Below are 12,002 nucleotides of genomic sequence, written 5' to 3'. Positions count from 1 at the left end.
CCGTATTTTTAGTTGCCAGCTAATGATTTCCTTAATTTCACCAAAATTTGTCTCAGTAATGTTAAATTGTGAGAATACTTTATCAGTGGCTTATGTTTATGGCAGTTGGAAACAAATTGCTGTCTCAGTTGCAACGTCGAAACGGATCTGATATCATACCATATAAGCAGTGCACAACCCGTAAATTTTGTCACGAGACGCCACTGGTTGTGTTGTTCTTTAGTTCATTAATTTCTAATTTTCAACTTTATACTTTTTCCAGACTATACCAGGCTGAAAAAGTATTGGAATACACTAGAGATGGTCAGTCCGCGAACGGTCCAAAAGAACTAGTTCTCTTCGAAGATTGAATGAACTGTAGTTCTTTATTGAAGAATGATAGCTCTCTACTCTTCTCAATGGAAATAAAAGTAATCGAGTATGTATACAAATAAGTTGCGTTTTTCGGAACGTTTGCTGGTTTGAGGAATGATTGTTGAACACATGCAAATGATTGTTGAATCTGTTTACTACAAAATATAATGTGTTGCTCTCATATTATTTTCGAAGCAACATACAAAGTTTCAGACTGATCACTTTCATCACCGTTGGTCAGATATGTTTCTTGTTTTGTTACATCGAAGCTACTGGCAAAATAAAAGACAAAATAAAGATGGAATACATTGGGCTGGATGGTACTGTTAATCCTGAAGACGTACGTTTAGACAAAGTGTGGATAGGATTTTTAATCGTAGTTTCAAGGAGATACCCGAAAAATACTTATTTCTCAACTCTTGATGTTTTTGCTCTTCTCATATAGAAAGGTTATGCAATCACTGTGAAAATCGACTTTTGAACCGGGGCCCGGGAGCCGAGTGTCACTTACCATTTCACTCAGTTCGTCGAGTACGCAAAATGTCTGTGTGTGTTTTTTTACAAGGTGAAATACCTTATGTACTTTCCCAGCTCACGCGCTCGGTAGTTGTAAAGCTACCGCTATTGTGAACCAGCTAGTGGGACTGGCTGAACCTTACCCACTAAAACACCTTGGACATCTTGCCTCGATCCCCCTATGTGTGTGTATGTAACGTTTTTTTTGCACTAACTTTTCTCGGAGATGGCTGAACCGATTTTCACAAACTTAGATTCAAATGAAAGGTCTTGTGGTCCCATACAAATTTCCTGAATATTATTTGGATTCAACTTCCGGTTCCGGAATTAAGGGGTAAAATGTGCCAAAAATTGAGAAAATAAGTGCACCAACTTTTTTCGGAGATGGCTGAGCCGATTTTCACAAACTTAGATTAAAATAAAAGCTCTTTAGGTCCTATACTAAATTCCTGAATTTCATTTAGATTTGATTTCCGGTTCCGGAGTTATGGGGTAAAATGTGCAACAAAATAAAAATATATTTTCTAAGTTTTCTCATAGATAACGCGACTTACAAATTTAATTTCAATTGAAAGATCCTGGGGTGGTGGTTAAAATATAGGGTAAAATGTGTTAACAATTTTATACCATCACTGAAAAGGGCGAAAACCCGTAAAAAAATTTCTAAATAAAAGTCAAATTATCTCCGATTGATAGTTTTTATCAGTAGACGGTCAAACAAACCGATTTCAGTTATTCTTTCAAGAATCGAAGAAAATTATTGAAGAATAGCTCAGTACTATATATGATAGATTGATATGAGAAAGGTATCATTACACCAATAGGTGGATTAAGACAGGTTTTTGTACATGTGATTTCAACTTAAAGCTTGAACGAGAGAAATATTTAAAAAAAACCTGAACATTGGCTATTTGGGCCTGTTTAAGTCTCGCGCACCGGGAAGAAAACCGGGAAATTGAAATCGCTACTTCACTTGTCACCCTAATGACATTATTTTAATGACCGTCGTTTTAAGATGCAGTTTTAGATTTCAGTTATTCCGACATTACCATGTAATGTCGAAACTGCAAATCGGATCGAATTTGAATTTAACGTGTTACAATCGGTTGAACATTCCATGATATGTCGAAGTAAGTTCCACTTTAAAGTTTACGGTTATTTACGTTACTATCAGAACCGGTATTCAGGAACCAGCATAACATAAAAGAATTCGTATAGCCATAATTTAATATGACGAATGAATTGCAATTGTTTTGAGTCCAACTTGGAAGCTCTTTTGGGATGGTAATCTTCTACAACGGTTTGAATTTTAAAAACTCATCACCCTGTAATTCCAGAATCGGAAGTCAGAATTAGATAAAATTCATTAATTTTGTATGGGACCATAAATTCTTTAATTTTAATTTTTGCTTTTGAAGTTCGATTTGACCTTTTTTGAGAAAACGATTGAGCTTTAAGAAACGATTCGATACTGGAACCGGAATTCGAAAATCCGTGTAGCCGAAGTCAGTTAAATTCACTTGAGAAGCTTGATTCAAAATGTTTAAAAATCAGTGTAGACATCTTTGAGAAATCGTAGGGCGAATTAAATGTTTTGAATACCTTCCCAATCGAAAACTGAATACTAAAACTGAAATAAGTTTATTTGGTTATCGACTATCCAAATCTGCAAACCAGATTAATTTATGCGAAATAGACATTTTTATACTAATCACCCTGTATCCCCTAAACCGGAAGTTGGATCTGACTAAAAAGCCAGATGTTTTATAGGATCTTAAGACTTTTTATTTGAATCTTAGATGGTTCTTAGATTTCATTCGAATCTTAGATCGGTTCAGCCATCTACGAGAAAAATGAGTTGCATCATTTTAAATTTGTTTCACATATCATCCTGTGGTTCCGCAAGCAGAAGTCGGATACAAACGTAATTCAGGAAGCTTGTTTGGGAGTATACGACTTTTCATATGAATCTGAGTTTATAGAAAACGAGAAAATTTAGTTAAATTATTTGTCACACACGTATTTGCTCATCTCGACGAACTGATTCGAATGGTATATGGGTGTAACGTTCTTTAGCATTTATTGCTTTAAGTAGTTTGAATAAATATTATTATGGAATTACTTTCAACATGAAAATGCTGCCATCATCTGGTTTACATGTTATATTCGAACGATTAGATTGCCGAAAACGAACCATGCGAAAATCGGTCCGAAGCAAAAAGTCATGAAAAAAGATGCTGTACACAGTCTTTTTGGTATTTAGAAACAATTGTATGTTACAGTATTAAAGATCGTGTTTCACGTTGCTCCCAAGCTTTGCTTAGTCATACAGCGCTCAAAACTCCTACTGCTGGAATAGGGGAATAAGTCGCTTACACAAAAATATCGATGTTTCCGTTAAAAATGGACGGATTTCAACAATCCATGGCTTTGTTGGATAGCTACTACCGTGCGGAATCTAAGTCTAAAAACATATTTTGTTTCTATTTTTTCGCATTTCGCCATCGGCTCATCAGTGCTTAAAGCATTTCAAATTGAACTGCCATCTCGTTCCTAGCAGTTCAACTTAAATCGCAACAGGTGTTATATTATTTCTGATGTCTCAGGCGTAAACGATTGACGGCTTATTACTGGCCGTCGCAGAATGTGAACATTTAGGGGTTTTGTTTGTTTGTGCAAAAAGCACATATTTTGTTTCTATTTCTTCGCTTTTCACCTTCGGCTCATCAGTGCTTAAGACCATCGTCCAAGTACCATGCGCGCGGGTGGTTTTAGGAAATTTTCGATGGAAAATTTGAAAAAATTGCCAAAACCAAAAACATACAGACCTTTGAAATACTTTTATCTGTCTGCAGGGTGAAAATGGCTGGAAAATTCGGAGGATTTTCCGAGTCTTATCAAAAATAGCTCGGAAAAATGAGCGTTTTTGTGATCTTTTGCAATTATCTGGAAAAATAATGCGATGACATGAATTTCTTTCAAATAAACCTCATGCTGGCTACAAGGACACATTTTTGGAAAAGATTTTCACGCTTTGCATGGAAAATCGATGAATTTCATATAACCGATTTCGATGTAATTTGACGATTTCGAAGTACTAAATGAAATACAAATTATTTTGCAACAATGCTGATTCAATTTATAAACGTAATAATTCAAGTTTTGTAAAGTTTTCAAAGTTTTTCACGGAATAAGATCAATTTTTCAATGAACTGAAGAAAATCCGCTTCAGTTTGAATGTGTGTGATATTGGTAGCAAAATCGAGAAGCATGCTAATTCTATGCAAGTCGAGGATTCAATATTGCTTTGTTGGTTGCATCGCTCCAGGCTGCTAGTATATTGAAGTCAAAATGTTGTCTCGCATTGTAATTGTATTGATGTAAATCTACAATGGCATGTTAGTTGTTCGTCAACTATAGACATCTTCGAAAAGTTATATTTATTATATTTTTACTAGAAACCTCAGAAACCAATTCCTGCTCTCAAAGAAGGAAATCAAATACTTCTTACAAATGGCGAAAAAGCTCAAAAACTTGCTCAGCAGTTCGAGAGTGTACACAATTTCAATTTGAACGTTGTGAGTCCTATTGAAAATTAAGTCTCAGTGAAATATGATCATATTTCAACCCAAGTGTTATCACAAGATGACATTATTGAGACGAATTTTGATGAAATTAAATCAATTATTAGTGTTTAGTGTAACAAAACAAACGAAACAAAACTATTTCTTTACAGTGTATTGTCCCTGGTTCAGTATTTGACAGGTAGTTTTTTTTTTTTGTGTCATGTTGGCACCCATTTTTTAAGATAAGTGCGCAGTAAAAATTTTCTCAGAAGAAGAAACAAGTGCAAATCAACCGACGCGTGATGACGTGTTTTTTACTTGCAACGAATAAATTAATTTTATACAGTCCACTTGATTGCGTTTTATTGAATCTAAGAAACATTGGTCCATCGAGCCGGATTCAAAAGCCGCGAGTGAACAAAAAAGTGATTTTAGAGGCATCGCTTGGATAATTTTGTTGTTTGCGTGCGAAGTGACGCGAATCGAAGAATAAAGCAAGCAGTGTCGTTGAAAAAATTGATGCTTGGTTGCATATAAACCGTGACATGATCACGGAACGAATTGATTTGTGAAAGATTGTGACATACCTTCAGGGATAGTGATTTTCGATTTCGACGCTGTTGACGCCATGTTGGAAAAATGGGAAGCAGTGAATTGATTCCATGAGCGCATGGAAAAAGTTTGAATCGTACAAAAGGTCATGCTTGTGAAGTGATCGGTAGAAATAGAAGTGAAAAAACTGTTTGATAAAACGAGTGCCGAAATATCTTGACGCATAATGATGCTAAGATCCGGTGGAAAAAAGTTGATTTTCAATGCCGTTCCGTCTCCATTAGCAAAAAGTTCGCCAGTGCTGTCAGTGCATGAGCAACGTGAAGAACAAGAAACACAGAAAAATAAAATAAAGATGGAAGAAAGTGTAGATGCGCTGAGCCGTTGTTGTCGTGTGGCGCAGGCAAAGGTGACGCGAATAAGGAGAGTCATTGAATTGGCAAATGTTGATCATCGAAAATTCAGTGTTCATGCGCTGAGTCTTTATCTTAAAACGACTGACTCAGCATACGACGAGTTTAACGATTTTCATAATCGCATCTGCCTTGCGGATCCAGCAAAAGCGGGTGAGTTCGAACCAGTTTTTCTCGAATTTGAGGAGTTATATGAATTTACACGAATCGCTCTATGTGAGATGTTGCAAGCATATGAGGACGAAAAAACAGCCGCCGATAAAGCTATAGCTGTTGCTGGTAGGGGGAGCAGTGGCAGCACTCAACCAGGCAGCAGTGGTATGAATTTTCCAATGGCATTCCCACAAACGATTGTCCTACAACAAACAGCACTTCCTGTCTTTGATGGTCGGTATGAGAATTGGTTTAAGTTTAAGCAGATGTTTTGTGATATCGCCGATAAATGCACCGCGGATTCCGCAGCGACCAAACTACACTATCTCGACAAGGCATTGATCGGGAAAGCACATGGGGCTATTGATCAACAGATTATAAGGGATAATGACTACGAAGGTGCATGGAGGTCGCTTACTGAACAATTCGAAAACCTTCCCGCGTTGATAAATGAAACAATAGCTAGATTATTGAACTTGAAACCCATGACTTTGGAATCATTCTCTCAGTTGAAAACGCTGACCGATGATGTCGAGAAATGCGTAAGTTCTCTAGCATATCATGATCTAAAAATGGACAAACTGTCTGAGGCAATGATTACGAATTTGACTGCTTCTAGATTGGACGAAAACACGCGAAAGGTATGGGAATCAAGTGTAAAACGTAAAAGTTTGCCTTCGTACAAAGACATGATTGCTGTATTACGGAATCAGCAGTCCGTATTGGAACGATGCGAAAAGGCGAAACCAGCACAGAAGAATCGTTATCAAAATCCTATGTCTCGATCTGAGAATTATTCCGGTTCTAGTAAAGCTCACACGAGTACAGTGGGTAAGACTGACGACAGCTGTTTGGTATGCGATGAGAATCACGATATTGAGAGTTGTGAAATGTTCAGAAAGCTAAACGTAAATGCTCGATATAATAGAGCACGACAGATTGGGCTTTGTTTTACTTGTCTGAAAAAAGGTCATAGAACAGCAGATTGCAATTCTGAGAAAAAATGTTCAATGTGTTCTCGAACGCACAATGTGCTGTTGCATCCTGAAGACAAGAAATCCCAAAATAAGGATATGAATATCAACGAAGAATCTACTAAGCGAGTGGATATTCCGACACCGACTGCAACGACATGCACTGTGTCTTGCAGCTCTAGTGAAACAACAACACAAATATTATTAGCAACTGCGATTGTTGATGTTTTGGATGTAAATGGATTGGAGCACAAATGTCGAGTGTTATTGGACTCGGGTGCCATGGCAAACTTCATGTCACAACGATTTGTGGATCTTCTGAGCCTAAAGAGGAAGTCGGCGAATGTTCCTGTGGTAGGAGTCAATGGGATGAAAACATTGGTGAAATTTAAAGTTCATGCGAAAGTTCGGTCAAGAACGTCAAACCACACTTTCTGCCTGGATTACTTGATTGTTCCAAAAGTTACTGGAACATTGCCTACTGCTAGAGTGGAGATTCAAAACTGGCCAATACCGCATAACTTGGCGTTGGCAGATCCATATTTCCATGAACCGAGCCGTATCGATCTGTTAATAGGTGCTGAAATGTTTTACGATTTATTGTACCAGGATAAGATTAACATGTCTGTGGACCTGCCGGTGCTACAAGACAGTTCATTAGGATGGCTAGTATCGGGGCGCGTAGCTGATTTGAAACTGATTTCCACTGTTCGTATGTGTCATGCAGTGTCCAAGGAGTCGTCTAAACAAGAATTGACTGAAATGTTGAAGCGGTTTTGGTTGATTGATGAACAGAGTCATTCTGTGTTGGATCAAGGAGAGGATGAAGAGTGTGAGCGACATTTCATTCAAACACATCAACGCAGCGAAAGTGGTCGCTACACCGTACGACTACCGTTTCGAGAGAGTATCGGCGAACTTGGAGATTCCAAAGCAGTAGCAGAAAAGAGATTCACGCAGTTAGAACGCAGATTTGATAGGAATCCTATAATGAAACAGCAATATAAGGCATTCATTGACGAATACATCGCTCTGGGTCATGCTCGAATTATTGATGAAAAATGTGACGACGAAAGCAAGGGATATTTCCTACCGCATCATTGTGTGCTTAAGCCAGAAAGTTCCACGACAAAACTAAGGGTAGTATTCGATGCATCATCAATGAGCTCTACGAATCTGTCGCTGAATGATGTTATGATGACAGGACCCACAGTGCAACCCACGTTGTTTGATATTGTTTTGAGATTTCGTATTCCCAAATATGTCTTTACTGCCGATGTATCAAAAATGTATCGCCAAGTTCAGGTCCACAAAGACGATTGCAAATATCAGAAAATTCTGTGGAGAGACGATAGAACTGAACCATTAAGAACAATTGAATTACAAACTGTCACGTATGGAACATCGGCAGCCCCGTTCTTGGCCACCAGATCCCTGAACCAACTGGCGATTGACGAACAGATGAATTATCCCGAAGCTAGTAGCAAGGCATTGAAAAGCTTCTATGTAGACGACGTACTGACAGGATCGGATGATCTGGAAGAGGCGAAGAAGCTACAACGTGACTTAACTGAAATGTTAATGCGAGGAGGTTTTGAGCTACGAAAGTGGTGCGCCAACAATGCTGCTATCTTGGATGAGATTCCCGTTGAATTTTGTGAGAAACAACTTGATTTTGAAAACCATGATGTGAATGGTGTCATCAAAACACTCGGATTGTTATGGAATCCAGTTGATGACGTGTTTGTATTTCATGCGAAGCCTATGGATGATTCCTTTAAATCTTTCACAAAACGTCAAATAATGTCGGAAATCGCACGATTGTTCGATCCTCTCGGATTACTAGCACCAGTTGTGGTGATAGGAAAACTCGTAATGCAGCAACTTTGGAAGGAGGAAATCAATTGGGATGACATCGTCTCTGGTGAACCGTTGAACGTGTGGAGAAAATTCAGGTCAGAGCTGTGTGCTATTAGTGAATTGAAGATTCCGAGAAACGTCACAGTGAGTGGCACAGCACAACATGAAATTCATGGGTTTGCGGATGCATCCATGAAGGCATACGGTAGTTGTATATATTTGAGAAGTGTGAGAAAAGATGGATCTGCTGAATTGAGATTATTGTGTGGCAAATCAAGGGTTGCGCCCTTGAAGGAATTAAAGCGAAAACAAAAGGGAGAATCGGATCCAACTAAAATGACAATACCTCGCTTGGAGCTTTGCGCAGCAAACCTTCTAGCCGAGCAAGTGACAAAGGTAATGCCTGCAATAGACGTGACCATAAGTGACACAGTGCTTTGGTCGGATTCAAAAATTGTATTGTCATGGATTGCAAATCTGAAGCCTGAATCACCAATTTTTGTGTGCAACCGGATTTCCAACATTCGACAATTAACATGTACATATAAATGGAACTATGTGCCGACTACTATGAACCCAGCCGATCTTATCTCGCGTGGGATTTATCCGGCGACATTAACTTCTACAGACTTATGGTGGAGGGGCCCAAACTTTCTGCACACTTACGAGGCAAAACCGTCATATTACAATCATGAAATCCCAATGGAAGTTGAATCAGGCGAACTTCTCAAAATGGGATCATCTACGTTGATGGTGGCAACAGCCGTTTCAGAAAATGACTTAACGAGTGTAATTTCTAGATACAGTGATTTTCGTAAGCTAGAACGAGTATTTGCATATGTTGCCAGATTCGTCCATAACTGTAGACGACCAGCAGATCAGCGACGAGGTGGTGGTTTAACTATAAAGGAGTTTCGTGAGTCACAGTTATCTTTAATAAGGGCAGTTCAACTAACGGAGTTTAAAGACGAAATCAACTGTATTCTTAAAGGCTTACCAGTTAGCGGAACATTACGAAACATCAATCCAATATTTGATAAAGATTTGAGGCTTTTGAAAGTTGGTGGTCGATTACGATTTTCTAACTTATCAATTGATCAGAAACATCCTCTGATTCTACCCGAAAGGCATCATTTGACAGAATTACTAATCATTACCTTGCACCGTGAAAACTTGCATGTTGGATTGAACGGGTTACTTGCAATATTAAGGCAGAAATATTGGCCAGTGAAGGCTAAACGATGTATTTCTCGCATATTGAAGAGGTGTGTTCGGTGCTTTCGTGTAAATCCAAGGAATGTTCAACAGTTTATGGGTGATTTGCCGAGTTGCCGTGTAACACCCGCTCTGCCATTTATGAGAACTGGGGTGGACTACGCCGGTCCGGTATTTTTAAAGCAAGGACGATCCAAGGCACCATTGAAGGGATACATAGCACTTTTCGTCTGCATGACTACAAAGGCATTGCATCTTGAATTAGTGTCTTCATTATCAACTGATACGTTTTTAGGAGCTCTACATAGATTTGTTGGCAGACGAGGAAACGTTTCTGAGATATTTTCGGACAATGGCAAAAACTTTGTCGGCGCTGAACGCCAGCTGAAGGAACTTCGTCAGCTTCTTTCGTCACAGTCTCTGAAAATGAAAATTGATTCATTTTGCCAAGTACGAGGTATCTCTTGGCATTTTATACCTCCAAGGGCACCACATCAAGGAGGTCTTTGAGAAGCAGGCGTTAAAAGCGCAAAATATCATCTATATCGTGTATTGAAAGAAGCTCATTTAACCTACGAAGAGATGAGCACTCTTCTTGTGCAAATTGAGGCAATCCTAAATTCGCGGCCACTCTGTCCGCAATCAGATGACCCATTAGATTATGACGCATTAAGTCCCGCACATTTTCTGATTGGGCGAGAGTTGACAGCAATCGCAGAGCCCTTTTATACAGAGCTGGCAGAAAACCGACTATCGAGATACCAATTAGTTCAAAAATACAAACAGTGTTTTTGGCGACGTTGGTCTAATGAATATATTACGACACTTCAAATTAGAGGAAAATGGAATAAAACACCCACTGCAATTCGAAACGACTTGCTTGTAATCCTGAAGGAGGACGATGCACCACCGATGACCTGGCAACTAGGCCGAATTATTGAAGTCTACCCAGGAAATGACGGAATCATCAGAGTAGTAAAGGTTCGAACCAGTCGAGGGAACTACGTGAGACCGACAACCAAAATAGCCATCTTACCAATAGAAGACAATGATTAGCTAAAGTTTTGAGACTTACTCAACAGGGGGAGGATGTTTAGTGTAACAAAACAAACGAAACAAAACTATTTCTTTACAGTGTATTGTCCCTGGTTCAGTATTTGACAGGTAGTTTTTTTTTTGTGTCATGTTGGCACCCATTTTTTAAGATAAGTGCGCAGTATAAATTTTCTCAGAAGAAGAAACAAGTGCAAATCAACCGACGCGTGATGACGTGTTTTTTAGTTGCAACGAATAAATTAATTTTATACAGTCCACTTGATTGCGTTTTATTGAATCTAAGAAACAATTAGGAAACTTAAAAACATAAAGGCTCCTGGTAATGATGGAATTTTTAATATTCTTATTAAAAATCTTCCCGATGTTGCCTTGAGACTTCTGGTTAAAATTTTCAATAAGTGTTTTTCATTAGCTTACTTCCCAAAAAGATGGAAAAACGCTAAAGTAATTCCTATCCTCAAACCTGATAAAAATCCAGCAGAAACATCAAGTTATCGACCAATTAGCTTGCTTTCTACTATCAGTAAACTTTTTGAAAAAATTATCTTGTTGAGAATGATGTCTCATATAAATGAGAATTCATTTTTTTTACCAGAGCAGTTTGGATTTCGTCATGAACATTCAACTACTCATCAACTTGTCAGAGTAACGAACATGATAAAACGAATAAATTTTCTGGGTTATCCACTGGAGTTGCTCTTCTAGACATAGAAAAAGCATTCGACAGTGTTTGGCACAAAGGATTAATAGCAAAAATGTCTGATTTTCAGTTTCCTATTTATTTGATCAAAATGATTCAAAATTATTTAACTGATCGTACTCTTCAGGTTAGCTATCAGAATTGCTACCCGTGCGAGCCGGTGTTCCGCAGGGTTCGAGCGTAGCTCCAATCTAGTATAATATTTTCACTTCTGATCTTCCAAATCTACCCGTTGGTTGTCAGAAATCGCTATTCTGTGACGACACAAGTCTATTAGCCACAGGTAGAAATCTAAGAGTAATCTGCAGTCGCCTACAAAGAAGTTTAAATATTTTCAGTGATTATCTGTCAAAATAGAAAACTAAACCAAATGCAGCAAAAACGCAATTAATTATCTTTCCTCATAAGCCAAGAGCTTCTTTTCTTAAACCAAACAATAATCACATTCTCAAATTGAATGGCTTGGAATTGACATGGTCTGATCAAGCTAAATACTTAGGTTTAACGTATGACAAAAACTCACTTTCAAGGATCACATTGAAGGAATCCAGGCAAAGTGTAATAAATATATTATATGTTTATATCCTCTTATAAACAGAAATTCTAAGCTCTGTCTAAAAAACAAATTGTTAATTTATAAACA

The 12,002-nt window shown here is 38.2% G+C and overlaps 1 protein-coding gene across 1 annotated transcript; it reads left to right on the top strand.

Moving 5' to 3' along the window:
- Window positions 1–5,214: 5,214 nt before the first annotated feature.
- Window positions 5,215–10,659, top strand: LOC131428978 (uncharacterized). The gene is made up of 2 exons (XM_058593035.1): window positions 5,215–10,060; window positions 10,163–10,659. Exons 1-2 carry the CDS (start codon window positions 5,215–5,217, stop codon window positions 10,657–10,659), a joined length of 5,343 nt encoding a protein of 1,780 aa, XP_058449018.1.
- The last annotated feature ends 1,343 nt before the right edge of the window (window positions 10,660–12,002 follow it).

Source organism: Malaya genurostris, chromosome 2 (genome assembly GCF_030247185.1).
Source record: "Malaya genurostris strain Urasoe2022 chromosome 2, Malgen_1.1, whole genome shotgun sequence".
Taxonomy (NCBI): Eukaryota; Metazoa; Arthropoda; class Insecta; order Diptera; family Culicidae; genus Malaya; species Malaya genurostris.
This window is presented reverse-complemented; position numbering and strand designations above follow the sequence as displayed.